Raw genomic sequence first — 21,345 nt, forward strand, 5'->3', positions numbered from 1 at the left:
AAGATGAGTTTATAACGGGGAGCAGAACAGAGGAGTTTGTCCTTCGGGACATCCGATAAAATTGGAACGATACAGAGAAGATTAGCATGGCCCCTGCGCAAGGATGACACGCATAAATCGAGAAATGGTCCAAATTTTTTTTTTTCCTTCAAAATCAATCAAGGTATGGTTCTGGGTTTTGTTTTCTCGATCAAAATTTTCGGTGTTTTGAGAGGTTTGTGTCCAATTTTGAGCCCTGATGGCACCGCGACTGGCTGCAACTCTTCGTTGATCCGAATTCGTGGCAAGCATAGTGCTTGTTTGATGAAATGGGTGTGAGAATCTCGAATTGGGTTCCTGTCATTATGCTTATTTCTACTGAACTGTGTTTGCATTTTATTCCATCTGTTCAAGACAATATTCGAATTTATATGGATTCTTAGACCTGTTTTTGCTGTTGCCTTGTATATTCTGTCCCTAATGTTTTTAATCCAACTTATCTTCAGCCTTTGTTTCCTGGTGAAAGTGGAGTTGATCAACTAGTTGAGATCATCAAGGTGGGATTAATTTTACATTTTTTTCCACGTGTCTTTGAGAATATACTATTTACTATGCACATATTGGAATTCTGATTTTGGCTACTCTTCGGTATAAAAATTCCACACTTATCAAACAAAAAGATAAGGACTTGGTTTTGAACTATTTCTTAGACTTTACATTTCTGTTGAATTTGGCCATCCTGCCATCCTGGGGATCCATTGATTCAGGGAATTCTAATGTTTTCTGTAGATAATTTTTTGTTTTAACAAAAATAGAGATGCTTGATGTTTGATGATCCAACTCTTGTAATTTTAGCTAAAGGCTTTTGACCTTGTGTTTTTGGCAAATGGAAACAGGAAACAAAGGAGTACAAGTGCTTTCACCATTATGAAACTATAAAATAGACACTTTAATTGTTAAAAAAAAGTTCCAAAACACATATTTTCTTATGATACATCCACATATCATTTCTCTTTTTGAAAATTTTTGCAGTCTAAGTATTTAGGAACTTCTAAAAAAGTCCTGAATTATTATCTCGTGAAATTTAAACTTCTGTGCAGGTTTTGGGAACTCAAACCAGGGAGGTGATAAAGTGCATGAATCCAAATTATTCTGAATTCAAGTTCTCACAGATAAAGCCACATCCATGGCACAAGGAATGTCTCTTTCCCTTTCCTTATTCATAGCATGTTCACAATGTCATCAGTTATTTTCATTTCTTGGTACTTTTTTGAGTGGTATGTGTAAGTTGCACAGTTGTTAGAGGATGCTTGAGTGATTAAAGTGTTAAGATCACACATAATATATTGGGACTGCCGGACTAGACATTTTGTATGAGCAATATCCCACGTGTATAATAAGTGCGTAGGAAAAATTTACTGTTAGAACAGTTCTGGAAGGTGCAATGTAGGAAAAGAAGAAAGTATATAGTGTGATGATGGGTTGAGAATGTTAAGAAGTCCAGGAGGTTGCATAAATGCATAATGGGGCCTTGGCCATTGGCATGGGGAGAGAAGCAGTTAGAATATATTTTGTGGGTCATAACATTTAACTTCAAAGGTTGAATCAGCTTTGGGTAGGGCAAGGCTTGCGGTAGCTAGTCTAGAAGCCGGGAATCTTATGGGTTGTTCTCCTGGAAGAAATTTGATGATTAATTTAAGATAGCGTTTGATTTCTTCGGATGCTCATGTTAACCCATACATATTTAAAAAAATCTGCGTCATTAATTGAAAAATGAGTCTTTTCCCCTTATTTTCTTTCACGGAGTCCCACTGTTTATATTCATGTATATGCATATGTAAAGTTTTTGTTTTTGCTTTTTTGTATTTTCTTCTGTTCTTATAATATGCATATGGTTAGTAATTAAAATTGGCTCCTTCGAGTTGTTAATTCTCTGAATTTCACTTCTTTCTTTCTTTATTTATTTATTTTTATGAAATTGAAAAGAAGAAAAAAAAAATGAAGGAAACAAATATAAAAGTTGCTTGATTTGGCTGTAGTATTGTCAAACTTTGTACTTATCACAAAAAAAGAAGAAGAAAAGAAGGTATTGTGAAACTTTGCAGGGAAAAGCTTTATTTGAGGCAATTCACCAACATATAAGCCTTGAAACAGCATGAACATAATTTATGAATATAACAGAAAAAAAGGACCAAAAAAAAAAAAAACACGAAAGATCACTTAAGAGGAAAAGAGAAATCAAGTAGGAGAGAAATGCTGACAGGGTATATACCCTTATACTTTATGATCTTGAACTGGGTAATCCTTTTTCCCTTTTGTGTATTCATTTGGGGGATTTAGTAAAAGTTTGGATTCTCTTTATGTTTTTGAGAAAAAAAAAAAATTGTAATTCACTTCTTCAGTTCTTCCCCTGGGTCATGGAACTGCATACTTTACACAAGGCATAGTTGTGAAAAGAGTGGGATAGGTGATATCAATTAGAAGCATATATGCTCCTTTTCTGCTACATCTTTCATCATCATCACATGAAGCATGTTTCTAAAATCATGTTCTAGGAATGAACTTCTTTTGCATGAGTGCTTATGATTTTTTATTTATGAGGGGGGTGTCTCTTCCTGTCTTCCTATTTTCGAATTTTATTTCATGAAAATGCCGTTGATCGATGGTACGAAGCAAGAAGCATATTGCACTTTCAATATTTAACAATCTGCTCTTTGATGTTGTAGTGCTCATGTATGCATTCGTTAACCCGTTGAAATTATTTCAAACTGGTTTTGCCCTGGCTTCTCATGCCTCCCCATATCTTTCTTTTATCCTTATTGACAGAGCTCTCATGCTTGGAAGCAGAACTTGTTTATTATGCCTTTGAGTTTGCTTGCTGAAGAAGGTGCTTCTGAAGTTTTATTCCTAGACCACTATAATATTATTCTTTTTAGCTTCTCTTCTCATGAGCTAGCTAAACCTTACTTTGATTGTTCTTATAATTTTCCTTTTATTTTAATAGATGATGATGACAAAGATCAAGATTTGGATATGGAAATTATAGTTATGGTTGGCTGCATTTGATCTTGAAGGCCTACGTGGGCATGAAACTTGGAATAAAGATCCGCATGACAGCCTCCACATAGATTGCTGCCGGGGATCTGGATTGGCTGCTATTAAGTGACTGATAGGATCCATCCATTTGGCAGGTGCCTAGATAGGTGCCTAGACAGTCTGATATGTGGAGCTCCCTGTTTGGGCAGGTGGATCCTATCATAGCCCTCTTTCATTGAATGCCATAATTGGCTGCAATTCCGTCAGCCAATACTCATTCGGCTGTGGGACCTGTTTAGGGTCTGCACCCTCTTTCTGTTATGAGAAATGATTTTTACACTAATTTTTTACAACAGTCCCACAACAAGTTGATGTGGCTTGTAATATTTTATTATTTTTATTTTGTTTTGTTTTGTTTTCTTTTTATAAAAAAATAATAAAATATTACCAGCCACATCAACTTGTTGTGGAGTTGTAAAAAATGAGTGTAGGAATCATTTCTCTTTTGTTATTCATCGTCGGAAGACCACAGTGCGATCCACTGTACCATCAAAAAGAAATATCAAACTTTATAAAAATCTTTGAAAGGGTAATTTTGTGAAACACCAACAGAAAAAGAGTTTCTGAAATTATTTGTCAAGTTTGAAACAGTCAAACAAAAACGGATAGATACAGAGTATTTAGTCACACGTCAGATGTCAGCAGACATTTCGATCCCATAAGAATACCGTATAATTATTTGCATGGATATGAAAAAATTAGAAAAAGTAATTATGAAAGATTATTTATAAAATTTACTTGATCAAATAAATAATTGAATAATTCAATTTTTATTTAGTTAGATAAGTTTCGTAAATAGTTTTTCATAATCACCGGCTCAAATTCTTTTATATTCAGACAAATAATTATAAGAGGAATGTTAGACCTCTTTTTAGTGTTCATCTAAAAAGACATAAATGTAATTAAAAAAATTACATACATGTTATCAAGTTATTTAAAATAGACACTAAAAAAACACTAGAAAGATGTCTAGCGTTTCTCTAATTATAAATGATGTTAATCTCTTTAAACCTGCTCCGAGCAGAGGAAAATGTGAAGGGAAAAGCTCCGTGCACTCACATTGGTAGGATCTATGTGAGTGGATAGGTCCCACCCATATGAGTAAATTGTATACAAATTATGTACAACCTGTTGTGCAGGAATCAGTTCTCAAATGCGAATGTTTATTAGTTTTTTAATTATTAGTGTAATTCGGTCTTCGCATGGGCATAGACAATAATGATACGCAAAATGAGATTCGCCTGCCAAAATAAATAGGTACCCTCACATTTTTTGAAAGACGGAAATACCCTTCAACTATCCTGTGAAGCAAGTGGCAATGCAAGAAGAATCCAAGACCACTACCAATCAGGGGCAGTACAGACAAATCAACAGACCTCAGAGACGTCGACACTCGACAGACAGTCTAAGCTGACAGCTTCCATTTTTATTTTTTTTTTAATTTTTTTTTCTTTAAAAAAAAACGCTCGTCTACAAAGGCAAGAAACCAAAAGGCCACAAAGAAACAGCGGAGCACCACCCATGAGCATTTCTCTTGTTAATATTAGTCCTGTCAGAAATGATGGCAGTGGGAATTTTCTAAGATATCTTCCTTCCTCCGCTTGCGTTCTCCACAGGTCTCAGTCTCAGTCTCAGTCTCAGTTTCAGTCATACCCACTTCGATCTCGTCTCTCTGCCCTCTGCTTCTCCTCTCCCCCCGGTATACCCTAATGCTCACTCTAACAAAAACATGTATATACATATGGGTTTTGATCGATTTTTTGAATTATTTGATATGGCCCATATGGGTGTTTTTTTTTTAGTTTGTTTGTATTTAAGTTGCTATAGCAGGAGGAAGGAGGATCATTGTGAAATTCCCATGTGACTGAGATGATGTTTTGGTTTTCTTGATCTGTAAAGGTTTGAGTGGTATATTATAATTTGATTGAAGGTTATGGGATTCTTATGGTTTTTTTCTTTTCTTTTTTGTGCAATTCATTTAGGAGAGTTGTTGTTACCTGACCAGATTGTTTTTGACTTGTCCAGTATATATATGATTTCTAAAGCTCATTTGTTTAATAACTGTAGATCTTCTTTCTAGTCATATATGCTTCGTATCAAGTTGTAATTGATTAACTACATTTTCATGAGAGCTTGTGGGCTGTTAATTTTGGGGAATTGAAATTAAAAAGGAAGAAGTAATTGCTGGCAATGGTGGGAAAAGTATTGGAAATGCTGTGAAGAGCATACGTTTGAGGCATGATTTTTAAAATGTTGTGGACCTTTAGATGCTTTCAGTACCTACTAACCAGATTACCTCTACTATCATGTCAACTTTGGAAGGTTGTGAAAGCATGTACATTTTACAAAAGGGGAAATAAGGAGCGTTCGATAAAAGCCAACCATGTAAAAAATTTCGCATGTTGGTTGAGGCTAATACGCTATCACAGTATTCAGTGCTCTGGCACTTGAGTCGATTGAAAACATGGATAGGCCCTGCTTGGGATGTGTGAAGGAACCTTCACAGAATAACACTATTACTCTTCTATAGCTGCTAACTCAGTTTGTTTCTGAGATTTTAACCCCTTTGCCTCGATTTTCGTTTGACAGCTGCCCCTTCATTTCTCCTGGATTGTTTTTGTCATTCTTAGAATTGATGCTTATGGACTCTGCTCTGAACAAGATACTTTGTTGAGCTGTTTGTGCATTTAGTATACTTTCACCTTGTATTTGGTGGGCTACATCTTCAAGTCCTTGCTTTTAGAAGAAACCAAATTCTTTTAGCTCCAGCTGCCATAACATTTTTCTTTTCTTTTATTAGTTTGGTCATTCAACTTATGGCTGTGGTTACTGCGTTCTTCACTTGACTAATAACTGTAATGGCCTTTTCAATAAAAGGACATCTCTTGCTGCGCTTCTCAATTGTGGGGCATTATTTCTATCCAATGTTTCTTGATTTCATATTGCTCATGGTTTCTGACAAGAAATAAAGATAGTTTTCAAATTCCTTATTATCACTTAATTCTATGTCAGCTCTCCAAAGAAAATTTCTCTTTCTTTCTTTCTTTCTTTTTTTTTTTTTTTTTTTTTTTTTTTTTATTTACCACGATTTGAGTTTCTCTCAGACCCCTACCCTTGATATTGAGAGCTGAGCTAATATTTCCACCAATTCCCTCCTATGAATTTCTTCACTTAAAATCAGGCCCCGAACATCATCATACTTTAGTTTGAATTCCCTGAAGGCTCACCGCTGTTACGGTACTGCTCCAGATTTTTGGTAGAGAATACAAGAGAATCAACACCCTGATCTCATCATCAAATTCTATTTCTATAAAGCTCAACCAAGCTGTGACATTGTCAAACTTGTTCAAATTATCAGCAACCGAAGCACCTTCTGCCATCCTTAGATTGGACAAACTTCACATTTAATAAACTTTATTCGAGGTTGAAGGGTTATTATACAATTTTGAGAGGGCTGCCATGAGATCAGCCATGGTCTTCTCCGGTGCAATATTGACAACCACATTGTGAGCAAGAGTCAAATTTAATAACCCCCAACGCCTATCTATCAAGGAGTGCCCATTCTTCATCTTTAATCCCTTCTAGCTTCTTTCCTATAATTATTTTGGCAAAATCCTTACCCTAGACAACCTTAGGAAGCGGCATGTTATTGTGATAAACAAATGCTATATGTGTAAGAAGACTAGGGAGTCCGTGGATCATCTTCTTCTTCACTGCGACGTGGCTTCTGCTTTGTGGAGTTATCTCTCCAGTTGTTTCGGGATGTCTTGGGTTATGCCCAGACGGATTATCGACTTGCTTGTTTGTTGGTGGTCCTCTGGAAGGCCACAAAGCGCTATGGTTTGGAAAATGATGTCTATTTGCCTCTTTTGGTGTTTATGGAGGGAAAGAAACAATAGGAGCTTTGAGGATTTGGAAAGTACCTTGAAAGAGATTCTATCATCGTTCTACCTTACATTGTACTTTTATATTACAGCTTATGTCCGCCCTTTGTCTTTTAATTTTGTTACCTTTCTCGCTCGCTTTTCTCTCTCTTTTAGGTGTTTCATTTGTATATTCCCATTGTACTAAGGGGTGTTTTACGCTTTTTTAATGAGATTGGTTTCTTATCAAAAACAAGTTTAGATTTTTCTGATACAAATAATCTTCAATTTGCATCTCCCAAAACCCAAAATTTATACCATTTAACTTCTCAATCTTGACATTTCCATCTTCTACTGCCATCGTTCCCACTCAAAAACAAACTGGATCTTTGATACCAGTTGTTAGGAAATGAAAAAAAAAAAAAAATTGGTCACAAGAACTCAGAGAACAATCGCAAGCACACACACAAGAATGTTAGAGTTTAATGTAGTTCACCCAAACTTTAGGCTACGTCCACGGAGTTGCAGCAATATTTTATTATGATGATGAAAGAATACAAGAATACAAGTTTTTTTTTTTACTCTCACAAGCTCTCAATTTTCTCTTTCTCTCGTATCCTCACAATGGAAGTTTACAGCGAATACAAAAGTTTGCTTGACGGTGTTGCATCTCGCTTGAGCAACTGTCAAATGAAGTTCGAGCGAAACTACTACCGCAATCTCGCTCAAGCGAGAGTTAAGCGAAGTTTCTGCTTTGCCTGCAGACTACTCCCACGGACTCCTCATAGAGACCAAGCTCATCAAGTATCTCTGAGCCGAAGTGGATAATTTGGTGGTTCATAATGGTGTAATTCAGTGGAATGTTCTCTTCACGCGACAAATCCAGGATTGGGAGATGGATATGGTCTTTTCTTTCTTCGATCGACTATACTCCACTTCGGCTCGACATGGAGAGGGTGACAGGTTAGTGTGGAATCCCTCTAAAAAAGGTGTATTTGAGGTGAGATCCTTCTACGAAGAGCTTATTAGGAAAGATGGCCCATGTGTTCCATATTTTCCTTGGAAGAATATTTGGCGTGTTAAGGCTTCAACAAGGGTGGCTTTCTTCGTATGGTCAGCTGCTTTGGGCAAAATATTGACGCATGATAACTTGCGTAAGAGGAATGTTATAGTAATTGAGTGGTGTTGTTTATGTAAGAAGAGTGGGGAGTCTATTGATCACTTGTTGCTTCACTGCGAGGTCGCTCGGGATCTTTGGAGCTACGTTCTTATTTTATTTGGGGTTGAGTGGGTTATGCCATGAACGGTGTTGGAGTTGTTGAATAGTTGGGGGGCGGCGATTGGGTGTGGTCATGCTAAAGTGGCTTGGCGGTTAGCTCCTCTATGCTTGCTGTGGTGTATTTGGAGGGAGCAGAATGCTCGACTGTTTGATGATGTAGAGACATCTATGGTGGAGCTACGGAAGCGGTTGCTCAATACATTATATTTTTGGATAGCGCCCTATCATAGTTTAAGTGTTTTTACTTATGTAGACTTTTTAAATTTATTCTCTGTTCGTCCCTTTTAGGGGTTCTCTTGTATACTTTCCGTGTATAAGGGTTGCGCCCCTTTGCGCTTTTTAATAAATTGCAATTACTTATCAAAAAAAAAAAAGAAAAAAGGTATCTCTGAGTGACTCGAGTTAGTTGTTTCTCTTCTTAAACACGCTCTTCTGTTTGTCATTTCCTAGCGTATATATCTTGAAATGCTTGTCATTTCCTAGCGTATATATGAATATGGCATATGTGATTTTGAACATATACTATCTTGAAATAATATTTTCCTTGTAGTCCTACAAATAATTAACACTGCTTTATGCTCATGTATTTCATGTTTCTTACTTGAAAGGTAATTTGTTCAGTTGCAGATATGGATGGTGGTGGAGGTCCAAGTTTGTTTCCATTGCACCGATGCAAAACTCTTCATCTGGTTGGTATCCAAATTTGTTTCCCAATTATGTACAATGTCCATCATGGATTTGAAGCTGCTATACATTTTGTCTGAAGGACATTCAAGATTGCCTTCTTTCTTGGCTTTTGCTCGCAACTCAAGGCATTGTGGTCTTTTAAAACCAATACATCCAGGTGAGGCATGCACAAGGGATCCACAATGTAGATGGAGATAAGAGCTACAAAGCATACTTGCGTCCTGAATATTTTGATGCACACCTTACTCCACTAGGCTGGGAGCAGGTATAAAGCAAGTCATTACATGTTTATCCAGATTCCATGTAAAGTAGTTCCAAATTTTTTCCACTTGCTAGAAAGAATGTAATACTTCCATGAGAGAAATATTGTATGAGTTTTTTTTGCTATTGTTGCAGATTGATAATTTACGAAAGCATGTTCATGCCAGTGGGCTTTCCAAGAGGATTGAATTAGTCATTACATCCCCTTTGATGAGGTATTGATGTTGTCATTTTGTAGTCCTCTTGATAGCTGTTTGTTTATATCTTGTCGCATGTCTGTGTTTCAATCCAGAAACAGTTTGTCATACTTCTGTGGGTTTTCTTCGAGTCATATGCATTTCTGAGCAGCTTGGGCAGAATGCTTTTATTTTAATTGGTCTCTGGTAATTTTGGCTGAAGATAGTTTGGAATTCTTGTCACTGGAACTGAAGTGCAAACATTTATCTTGATTTCACTTTCTCTTTTCCTGATTGGTTTTGGATGTTGCCCTATAAATTGTTGTTCCGAATGTTGCAGTTTTGTTTGTGTTATAAATGATGCTGCTACAGCTGGAAAAACTGCTCAAATTTTGACTTTTGGACATTGACTTCATTGTCAATCATAACCGTAATTTTCATGTCCAACAGTAAATTCTTGTCTTTTATTTTACAATGAGATTCATAGACTTTGGTCATGTTTCCACCAGTTACGAAGATATACATTTCTGGAGAGCTATGGTGCGTTTGGGTATCGAATATTTCGAATATGAATAATATTCAGAATCTGATCACGGATTTCAAGGCAATGAAAATGTGTTTGGATGTTGAATATAATTTAGATTCTTTTGAATATGTGTTTGGGTGTTGAATTTGGAAGATTGGAAAAAAGTGTTTTATAATAGTATAAAGTGATTGGAAATGATTGGATTGTATGAAAAGTTGTGTATAATGATTGGTATGGTAAAAAATAATAATAAAAAATATATGATGGGTTTTAAAAAAGTGTTTTATAATAGTATAAAATAATTGGAAATGATTGGATTGTATGAAAAGTTGTGTATAATGATTGGTATGGTAAAAAATAATTAAAAAAAATATATGATGGGTTTATTCAAACTATTCAAACTTTATTAAAGTGACCCATGGATTTTATTCAACTTGAATCCGGGTATGGGTTTTTGAATAAAAACCCGGTTAGAATATTGAATATCACTATTGAATATTGAATATTGTTTTAATCCTTGTCTGAAAATGGATGTGCCCAAACACTCTTAATCAATGTGATGGATGAAGTCTCCATGTACATTATCTGGGCTTCAATTATGTATTTCATTTTTCTTCAAGCTCATGGACGGGCTAGAAAATCTCAAGAGAAGATTTCTCAAGGAGATGGGTATTTCAGAATATATCTACTTAAGCCAGCAGCCGGAGGTACCTTGACAATGCAGTGGTTTGACCTGTTATTGATCAAATCAGTCCAAGAGTGACTCATAAGTACTGATGTTTAAAGTCTCTATCTCGGTATGATCCGAAAGTTTTTTGGGTTTGTATATTTGATGTAAATACTTGGAGCTTCAAAGCCAATAAGGTCGTGTCATTTTTTGTTCAACATTATTAACCTGTTCTTTTTTTTTTTTTTTTTTTAGTGGGTAGGGTGGGGGTATGCAGTAGAAACAGTTTAAATTTTCTTAGCAACTCTTGTGAGTCAAGAGAGTCTTGAATTTGCATTATGACTATGGAGGTGGGATTGAAGCTACATTCTTTGACAATTTGTGATTCTTGAGATCTTGACGCAAAACAACCAAACCTGTAATGATATCTGCTAAATTGTAATTTTATCAACGGATATGGAGAGGAAACCCCAAGGATACTGTGATGTACCTCCTTTGTCTAGTGGATAATGTCAATGTGTGAGACATTTTACTGAACTCGAAACTTATGTAATTTATACAACAGAACATAACATGATACATGGAAATTATCTTTTCTCGTTCTATATCTTTTAGTATAGTGGTGATCCATTTTTATTGATAAATTTTTCAAAAGCCGTAGGCCAATTAGCAGAAGAGGATTGCCAAAAGATTCCCTGTTTCTATGTTGAAGTCGGGGTCAAACGAGAAAAGCTATAATTTCATGCATGCTATATTGGATTTATTTAATTAATTTAACTTATGGAAAATTCAATAAGCATATGGATACTATTTGAGCAGCCTGAGATTTAGTTTGTTTAAAAGTTTTTTTTTGATACATTAAGTGGACTTGGTTCGTCTATAGTTAAAGAGGATTTAGTTTGGTCATAAATTATTACCAGCAAACATTGAAGCTACATAAATGGAATCTATTAGAACTTGAGTCACTAAGATGTAATTTTAGCTAACTGTATCAGTTACAAAACAAACTTCACTGGATGTATAAAAATATGTTTTTGTTTTATCGGTTCTCCTTTTGGAAGATGACTTTGGTTCCTGTAGTTATTTTTCCTGATAAGACGTGTTTCAATCATTAGTGTTGCAAACTTTTACTTATGGTTACCTGATTATAGGACTATACAAACTGCTGTTGGAGTATTTGGTGGTGAGGGTTACACAGATAGGATGGATGTACTGCCTCTAATGGTGGCAAATGCAGGAAACAGTGGCCGTGCTGCAATCTCAAGTCTTAACTGCCCACCAATTGCAGCAGTAGAACTTTGTCGAGAACATTTGGTATGCCTTGTGAAATTTCAGATATTTTTCTTTCTTGCAATTACACTTGCCTTCCATCGGAAGAGAGTCTCTCATAGTTGATGGATAGATAACTTAGTTGTGGGGTGAGTAGAAACGTCAAGATCATGCCTATAGGATTTCTGTTAAACCTTATGAGTATGAATCAAGTTGAAAGTGTTGGCTTTAATAGGCAAGAGAGTCAACCTTTCCGTGTAAATAGTTTCGGAGTTATTCTAATGTAATGTTTGTTTTAGTTGGCATGGTTTCAGTAATTTTAATTGCTCAAATGTCAAAATTATCTTATTCAACTTGATTCAGAGACCATTCATGGAATATGTTTCATTTATTTCTGTTAGGCCGGATAATGTTTTGTACTTCTAATAAACTTAGTGTTTATTAATATTTTATGGTTAAACACCTTATTGGTACCTGTGGTTTGATAATTTTATTTTTTGCCCTCTGTGCTTTCATTTGTATCACAGATGGTACCTGTGCTATGCGAAAAGACGAAGATAGTACCTTCGTCCATTTTTTCATTCAAAACTAACTTTTGGCTATGTCATTAGACAGGTGTTGGTGTAATAATGCGACACCTGTCCCCAGATGCAATGCCAGTGCCACGTCAGCACTGACGTGGCTACCAAATTATTTTTTAAAAAAATATTAAGGATTTTTTTTAAAAAACAAAGGAAAGAGTCCCACCCAGAAGACGCCGGAAAAGAGACCGGAGCAGAGAGCGACTGGACGGGACCTGCAGGAACTGCCGCCGACGGCCACTCAACAGAAGGCGCCGGAGACAAAGCCTCCGGGATGAGAGATCGCTGAACGACTGGACCTGGAACCGCCGCCAAAGGCCGCTCAACGGAGATGGCCGCCGAAGTCGACGCCTCCGGGGGGGAAGAAAGCTGAACCAAACCTAGACGACCCGATTCCGCAGCCCTCTCAAAAGGCTTAGGCACCTTAGCCCCAGCTCGAAACCGGGACCCTTTGAAAGCAGACTTGCACCTCTTAAGCATCCGGCCCACAGCAAAACCCAACCTTCTTTTAGGCCGAATAGAGGACTTCAAGCCCAATCTATGCGAAGACCCACAAGCCCAAAACAAAGCCTTGGAAAGGCGCCCAAGGATCTCTAAAATCTGCCCGAACACTCCTGACACGCTATCCCTTTGCAGTGAAGAGTCACCCTCAACATCGGCTGCCCCAGACACGCAAGCTGAACAACAGACGCAAACTCTGGAACTAAGGCGCTCATCAACACGGCGGTCCTTACCCAGGGGACCAGTCGCTTACTTCTCCATGACGGAGCAACCCACTGGTGGCGGCTTCTTCTCCAAATCGCACCAACCCGAATTCCGCACCGGAGACCTGCAACCCACAACCCAAGACAAAGGCGGTAACTCCCGAGCGCACCACCTCCATGAACGACGGAGAACCAGTTCCCTTTCCCTTCTTAATACCCGTCGGAGACCCATCAGTGGCTCCCAGAAAATCCAGAGCTTCGCTCAACTCCCCCCCCTTCGGAGTCCCCTCCGGAGAAGATATCCCACCACCCGGTGACCGAGCCTTTAAACCGAGAAAAGAAAGCAGCTTTCTTAACTCACCCACTACCCGAGACCAACCCCACCCACCACGGCCTTCAGGGAGCCAAATAGCCCCTTTCCGACCACCCACAGCGTAGGCTACCACCTCTAGGAAGCTGCCGGCCTTGTTCCCATTCCCTCGAACCATCAGAGCTTTTGTATCCTCCCGAAAGTACTTGACGAAATCCAAACCTGGATCCTTCAAAGCCTTCTCGACCGTGGCCATCAACCACGCTGAGCCCTGGACACCCAAAACAATGAACCCCCCAAACGCCTTCCTCCTCTCTTCCAAACGAAGCTCAGGTTCTCCTGCCTTAGTTGAAAAAGAGAAACATTTTGCTTCCACGGTGAAGCAACGCTCCATCAAAGCCGATCCTAAAAGATCACAGGACAGAGCCCCATGGAACCATACCCACAAACCAACCCCTCAGCACCACCAGCCAACCACCCCCATTTGGCTTGGGGTGGCTTGCCCACCCCAAGGGATAAAGTGATAAAAAAAAGAAAAGAAAAAAAAAAAAAAGGTTTTGGCCTGAGCCACCCCCAAGCCAAATGGGGGTGGTTTCGGCCACCCCCAAAACTGGCATTGGCCACCCCCTTGGCCAAAATGGGAGTGGCATGTGGCCCAAAGGGGTGGCTGAATTTTATTTTATTTTTTAAAAAATTCTTAAAATAATAATAAAAAAATGGTAGTCACGTCAGCGTTGACGTGGCGTTGACGTTGCATCTGGGGACAGGTGTCGCATTATTACACCGACACCTATCTGATGACATGGCCAGACGTTAGTTTTGGATGGAAAAATGGACGGAGGTACCATCTTCGTCTTTTCACATAGCACAGGTACCATTTGTGATACGAATTAAAGTATAAGGAGTAAAAAATAAAGTTGTCAAACCGCAGGTACCAATAAAGTGTTTAGCCCAATATTTTATTTTGAAACCATAGTGATAAAAGAGATGGTATGTACGTTCCATACTGCTTCTGCAAAGAACATAAAGTATATCACCATAATATCCCCACTGAAGAAGTCTATCTCTGGCAGTGACTCCGTTATGAATAACGAGCCAGCTAGAAAGCTGATTTAGCACAGATTCAGAGAACCAAATTAACCTCCATCAAGCCACCACTGGCTGGGTACCCAAGATCTCATTCCAGGTGGCATATAAACTGAGCATTCCTGAGTTAGAAGGCTTCCAAGTAACAAAATCTTTTTGGGTCAATGAAATATCTGGAATATAGCGTGTATGGACAAGAGCCTCTGACCTCACAGCAGACCATCTCCAAATGCCTTTTGGGATGACATCTGAAGTTATTTTTGTTTTGTCTAGCTATAAATGAAATATTATATTGCATGTAGGTTTGTATTGACCTCTAGAGCTATTTTTGTTTGTATCTCTCTGATTGCAGGGAGTTCACCCTTGTGATAGAAGGAGGAATATCAGTGACTATCAGTTCCTTTTTCCTGCGGTTGATTTTTCACTGGCAAGTATTTAGATATGTAAAGTTTATCTAGAAACAACTAGTGTTTATAATTTCATTTACGATGCCTTTCATTTTTTGGTAGCAGAACAGTTTCAGGTGAATATTAGTTGTTTCCTTGGGTTCTCTGGTTGATGACATTCAATTTTCTTTGCAGATAGAAACTGATGAGGATATATTATGGAAGGCCGATATAAGGGAGACCAAGGAAGAAGTTGCATCTAGGGGATTGAAGTTCATGAACTGGTGACGTACTTGTTTACCAATAGAACTCTGGATTTGTATTGGTGCTGTTAGGCACTAATATACACTCAAATAGTTCCTTAATAACCACATATTGCATGGAAGTCGGACTTCCTGTTATTCTATTGCAGTATCCTTTCATTTCCCTATCCTAAAGATTCTCTGGAATGGAGGATACCATGGGGTGCTTCACTAAATACTATGTGGCTAACATGGTGCTCTATGCGCTATCGTCATCAAGTTTAACTTGTAAAAGCACAAAGTTTACTTTAATACGTCGCATGCTTTGTTGCTATTGCTAGCTCTAATCTTATATTCTTTGACGTACTACAAACTTTCTAGCTTATCAGCCATATCAATATCTCATTTTTTACATGAACAAAACATCTTTCAAGAGCTCTTCATGTTTCTCATAACTTGTATGAGGCTTGAATGTCAAGAGCCAATAGGTCCCAAGAATTATGTAAAGTTACAAATTTTGGATTAATCTTCTGGATATAAATGTTTTTTCTTCGCTGTACAATTTCCCCTTGTTATTTTCATTATTAAGATATTGCAAGCATGTATTTATTTGAGGGAAAATTATATTTAACCCCCCAAGCTATCACTCTTTTTGCGAACACCTCCAAACTACTATTTTTGATACTTAGCACCCCAAGGTGGTACTTTCATGTCACTTTGCATCCTTCGGCAGACTTTAGAGTTAAATGGATGGAAAGTAGCTCATGTAACTTGCATGTGTCATTTTACAACTTAAAATGTCCAAATTGCCCTTAAAGCAGCGCATAGCTGTACTATCTTTTTGAAGGGCAAGTTGGACATTTTAAGTTAGAAAATGATTCGTGCATGCAAGTCGCGTGATTTACTTTCCGTTCATTTTAACGCTGAAATCTGATGGAGGGTGTAAAGTGCCATGAAAGTATCGAGTTGGGGTGCTAAGTCCTGAAAGTAGTAGTTTAATTAGAGGTGTCTTGCAAAAGAGATGATAATTTAGAGAGGTATAGTGTAATTTTCTCTTTGTTTGATTTGAAATGATTCTGCGTGGAACCTTAAATTTTCTTTATACTTTTTCTCAGGCTATGGACACGAAAAGAGAAGGAGATAGCAATTGTTACCCATAGTGGACTCTTGTTTCACACTCTAAGTTCATTTGGAAATGATTGTCACCCGGTGGTGAAAAGTGAAATATGCAAACAGTAAGTATCCATGATGCCTTTTATATTATTTGGACAATATATTGACTCACTCCTTTAAACATGAAACAGTAGATTAGTAAATTGGACATATGTACATAGGATAAATATTCCCTTTGTGAGTTTTTCCCTTTCATTTTTCCCAATATAAATATCATGGGTCTTTTTTTAGCTTCTAGGTTTGAACTTTAAGACTAGAAAAATGAAGAAAAGAAAGTATTTGAAATATTTGGTCCCTTTGAGCTATAAATCATGCTTTATGCTCTTTTGTCTTGAATAATCATAATATGTGTGTATATATATCTTATCATGGAAAAAAAATACTTTTTTGGGTTGAGCATTAATTATAAGTAAATTACTTCAAATATAAAGTAACCGGTGCTTGATGTTAAATCTAGTTGACACATATCATTGTCTCACTTTATTACCTTATTCATGAATCAGAAATAACTTTTGCAACATGTACTTGCAGCTTTGCAAATTGCGAGCTTCGTTCTATGGTCATTGTCGATCGAGGGTGAGCTTTTGAACCTTTCATACTTGCAAGAGAATCTCTAAGGTTCAAGATTCTTATAACTTCTCTTCTTTTTTCCAGCATGATAGGTTCAGATGAATCGACAACTAATTATCCAGGAAAGATTCCTTCTGGACCGGATCTCCCTAGCGATGTGGATGAGAAGGAACTAGGGAAAGAAGGGTCAGATTCTGGATTTACATAGACAAAGAAGTGCTACAAGGTTGAATTGGTGAGCAAATGGGAAAACTAGGTTCCATACTAAGCTAAGAGCATTATTTGAAGCTTGGGCTTCTCTTACTCTACATTCCTAGTTGTGGTAATGCCTTTGAAATTTATTTTAACCTAAAAATGAGGTTTGAAGTTGGGCTAATTTAGAAGGGATGAACAATGATTCAATTTTGAATGAAACCTAGATGAACTAGGTCATTAGTTGGTAGGAGCACTGTAGTAGAGCTGCCCCGGAGCAACTTAGGCCGATTCATGCCCGTTCCCTCGCCATGCCCTTCCTGTACCTCCTGCTTATTACAGCCATGAATGACACCTTGTCTGTTTTCACTATGGTTTTGTTTGGATGAATGTTTGTTGTCATTAAGAAATTGACCTCTGCAGGTGTTTGGGTTGATCTATGATGGTGCGAAAGGGTTAATGAAGTTTCGTGCTAGTCTGTTGGTGTGGAAGGGAAGAGCTAGTTATTACATATAACCTTAAAGCATGTGAATACGTCTAAACCAATCACTGATGAATATTTAGGAGTAGTTCTATTTACCATATTTTTTTTGACCTTTTATCCCCCCAAAGCTGATGCGGCGTGTTTTAAGCGTTTTTTCTTCATTCCATTATTTGTTTTTTTTTTAATTGATAACGGAAAAGGGTTCCAAAGGGGGTCCTTCATTCCATAATTATATATTAGAATTGATACCTCAAAATACAGAAGCCACACCGCATGCAAAAGAGAAGCTTCATCCCATGGAAGGGCTATTAGTTGCGAAACTATTCCAAGCCCTAGTTTGTCATAACCTACCCAAACATTGATGATATTGAGACCCAAAACATAACAATAAGCCAACAAAACTGTAAACATAAAAGGCTAAGAGCACTCCCATCAGTTTTCCTACCATTTTTCCTATATTTAAAAAATAAAACTACTTTTTATTTTCCTATAAAAAAACATCCCACAATAAATTTCTTAAATTTTCTCCATATCAATTAAATACTATTTCATTATCTTATTTTATTATTTTTTCTCTTTATTATTTTATTTCTTTTTTCTTTTTTTCTCTCCTCCTCTCTCTCGTCTTCTCCATAAACTTCCTCTCATCTTCTCTGTCCTCTCTCTCTCTCAAAAGGCAAAACCCATCACCTTCGTCTTTCATCTTCTCCATCCTCTCTCTCAAAACCAACTCAGAAATCTCTTCCAGAAATTCTAGGAATGTGATTTTGCGAAAATTTTAGCTCCGATCTCTAAGGTAGGGCTCGAATCATGGATTGAAGCAATGGATGTGGATTCATTGTCGATGGTGTCGGAGACCGATCACGATTCAGGGGTGCAGAACCACAATACGACGTCGTCTCTGATGGATCTCTGTTGGGTCGTTGCCGGCGAAACAAGGGTCGAATTTTCAGTGGGTTGACAGAAGAGACACGAAACAGGGGTTGAATTCCGGTGGGTTGACGGAGAGCCAATTTTCTAACGGAGAGCCTATTTTCCGATTTTTTCCAATGAATAATCTGATTGCTTTGTTTGGGAGACATGGATTTGGGGGTTTTTTTTTTTTTTTTTTTTTTTTTTTTGTTTCTGATTGTTCTCGTAGTTGGATTTTGTGGATTTTGTGTGGTGATTAAGGTGGTTATTTGTTTGTTTGGTGAGAAAGTGAAGGAAAATCAGCAAGAAATTGTTTCTCGGTCATCTTCGGACGCGGGAAGGGGAAAGGAGAGAGGACAGAGAGGAGAGAGCCGGTTTTTTTATTTATTAAAATAATGGGTTGGGAAGCAAAAAACCAGTGCTTCCCAACCAAAAAACCCAAAATTAGGGTAGCTGCTGGAGGTGCGATTTTGGTATTTTTTGTGATATTTTTCCTAAACATAGGAAAGAGAACCATTTTAAGAAACCTGATGAGAGTGCTCTAAGTTCATTCTTAACTGGTCATGGACTCTTGCTTTCAACAGTGACCGAATGTAATGGTCAATAAAGCTAATGAGAGGTAGGGCCAGCAATTTTTCATGCGACAGATTCAACACAAAGTTAACGGGTTAGGATTGAGGGCAAGGGCGGAGTCAGGAATTTTTTTTGTGGGGGTCCAAATCCCTATATGGCTATATATATATAATCCCTTTATATGTGCGTGTGCGTGTAAAATAAAAACAAATAAGTCTTAAACTAAACTTCATACTAAGTCATAAGTACTGTATACAAAAGTTACATGTCTATAAAATCATCTTTAAAAATAAATTTTCTTCCGAATACAAAAGTGTTTTAGTTTGCTATAGACATGTTAAAAAATAAAAATAAAAATAAAAAATCCAAAAAAGAACTTTGTATCTCTTTCGAATTATGCTCAACAAAGGTCTTTCATGGAATAAAATTTATCAATTATCATTTCTGTAGTGAAATCTTTAGCAATTTCTTTCTCAATATAAACTAGCAAATGATTTGCTAGAAACTCATCTTTCATTCTACTATGTAATCTAGTTTTTACTAGTAGAGTAAAAAAATTTTTGGGGTGGGGGGGTGTTGAATTTCATTTTATCTAGGGCCATCATATGATTAACCCTTAAAAAATAACTTTTTTCAAAGGATTTTGAATTTTTTTTGGGGTGGGGGGCAGGGATCCTCACCTTAGAGGGTGCCTCTACCCTTGGTTGAGGGGTCTGACCAGTATAATTTTTCTTCTTCGAGTTCAAGAACTAATTGTTAGACTGTTCACAAAATGACAACTCGTCTTTAAAAAAAAATAGTAAATATTTTATTATTTTAAATTAGATTTGTGACTGGGTAGAGTATGCTCTTATTTGGCCGTTGGTGGCAAAGGCGGTGAGAGCCTGCCTCTCCGAGCTGTACCATTCATGGGTAAAACAGTAAAATAAGTTCTTATTTAGAATTGGGTTTGTGGACCGTTGGCGCCAAAGGTGGTAAGAAAAAATGAAAAAAATTAGTTCTGGTTTCACTGATTTGCATCAAGCTTTATGTAGTTCCAAAATGTTATGAGAATTCCTTGTGGTATGAAAAAAAAAAAAAGGAAAAAAAAAAGTCCCTATTATCAAATTTTGTAAAAAAAATTGACAGTTCCGTTAGTATGCCACATCAGATTCAATAACATTATGATACACATCACTTATAATAATAATAATAAAAAAAAACAGAAAACAAAAAAATAATAATATTAAAATTAAAATTTAAAAATAAATTTTTTTATTTTTTTATTTTTGAAAAAAATGGGGGCTGGCCATTTTTACTAAATTTTGAGTTTTTATATATTTATATATTCTTTCTATTATGAGTGACACATGTCGTAATTTCATTAGATATGATGTGGCACATTAAACAAATCCATCAAGTTTATTTACGAAATTTAATAATAGAGACTAATTTATTATTTTTGCATATCACGTAGAGCTCTCAAAAATTTTAAAATTACAAAGAACTTATTGCAAATCAATAAAATCTCGTGGAACTATTTTACATTTTTCCCTTTAGAAAATCACATAACCCACGGTGTTTTGGCCTTAAAGTTGTGAATTACCCTTTTTTTTTTTTTTTTTTTGAACAGAAGAATAAACTTCTCATTTAAACTGGAAGATACAAAGTTGATTCCAAGATAGAATCTAGAGATGCAAACGATCTCTAACTAAAGAATCTACGATACAAGCCGGTGGTTCAAATCTCCAACATGATGACAAATTTTGGTCAACAGCCAATTTTGCTAAACAATGAGCAACCATATTTCCTTCCCTTTTAACATGGACAAATTTGGCAGATGTCAAGTGAAGAATGTTAAGAGCAATACTTTCAGTAATATGGCCAGATTTAGATAGACGAGGAAGAGGAGAGCAAATATCATCAATCACTTGAGCCGCATCACCCTCAAAGATAATCTCCCGAAAATTCATCTCCATACAAAATCTAACTGCCCAAAAAGCTGCCAAAGGTTTATGCTGATTTCGCCTCAATATTCTGAGGGTGCACAATACATTGGGCAGCCAAAAAATCACCATTACAATTCCTAGCCACCAAGCCAAAACCAGCACAGCCTTTACTAGAATTTAAAGCCGCATCCCAATTGATTTTAATGAAGTTTGGAGGAGGAGCTAACCATACCTGACACTTACTAACTATAGAAACATCCGGCTTTTGTCCATTAGTATTGTTGTAGCATAAACTGTTTCGATAGTCTTGCAGGAGAATCATCGCAGATTTAAGGACATCCGAAGGATGTTTAAATCTTAAACATTTCTGTCCTATATTTCAGGCAATCTTAAAATCGCTT

General features: G+C 37.0%; 2 protein-coding genes and 1 non-coding gene across 4 annotated transcripts; all 3 read left to right on the forward strand.

Moving 5' to 3' along the window:
- LOC133882371 (uncharacterized) lies at positions 1–1,788 on the forward strand. 2 transcript variants are annotated; one of them, XR_009902661.1, is made up of 3 exons: positions 1–163; positions 486–536; positions 1,080–1,788. XR_009902661.1 is itself a non-coding variant. In XM_062321519.1 (3 exons), exons 1-3 carry the CDS (start codon positions 166–168, stop codon positions 1,203–1,205), a joined length of 324 nt encoding a protein of 107 aa, XP_062177503.1. In that variant the 5' UTR covers positions 1–165; the 3' UTR covers positions 1,206–1,788. The 2 variants fall into 2 exon arrangements, 1 of the variants encoding a protein (XP_062177503.1); XM_062321519.1 differs by having other exon boundaries at positions 1–312.
- Positions 39–139, forward strand: LOC133882953 (U6 spliceosomal RNA). Its single transcript, XR_009902769.1, has one exon. It is a non-coding gene; the product is annotated as a U6 spliceosomal RNA (small nuclear RNA).
- Positions 1,789–4,532: 2,744 nt separating the features above from the next.
- LOC133881633 (phosphoglycerate mutase-like protein 1) lies at positions 4,533–17,419 on the forward strand. Its single transcript, XM_062320607.1, is given in 11 exon segments — positions 4,533–4,774; positions 8,826–8,906; positions 8,984–9,051; positions 9,053–9,169; positions 9,301–9,380; positions 11,686–11,848; positions 14,837–14,911; positions 15,066–15,154; positions 16,228–16,347; positions 16,817–16,861; positions 16,940–17,419. Coding segments are annotated over 11 exon segments (1,140 nt in total). The 5' UTR covers positions 4,533–4,596; the 3' UTR covers positions 17,064–17,419.
- Positions 17,420–21,345: the final 3,926 nt, after the last annotated feature.

Source organism: Alnus glutinosa, chromosome 11 (assembly GCF_958979055.1).
Source record: "Alnus glutinosa chromosome 11, dhAlnGlut1.1, whole genome shotgun sequence".
Taxonomy (NCBI): Eukaryota; Viridiplantae; Streptophyta; class Magnoliopsida; order Fagales; family Betulaceae; genus Alnus; species Alnus glutinosa.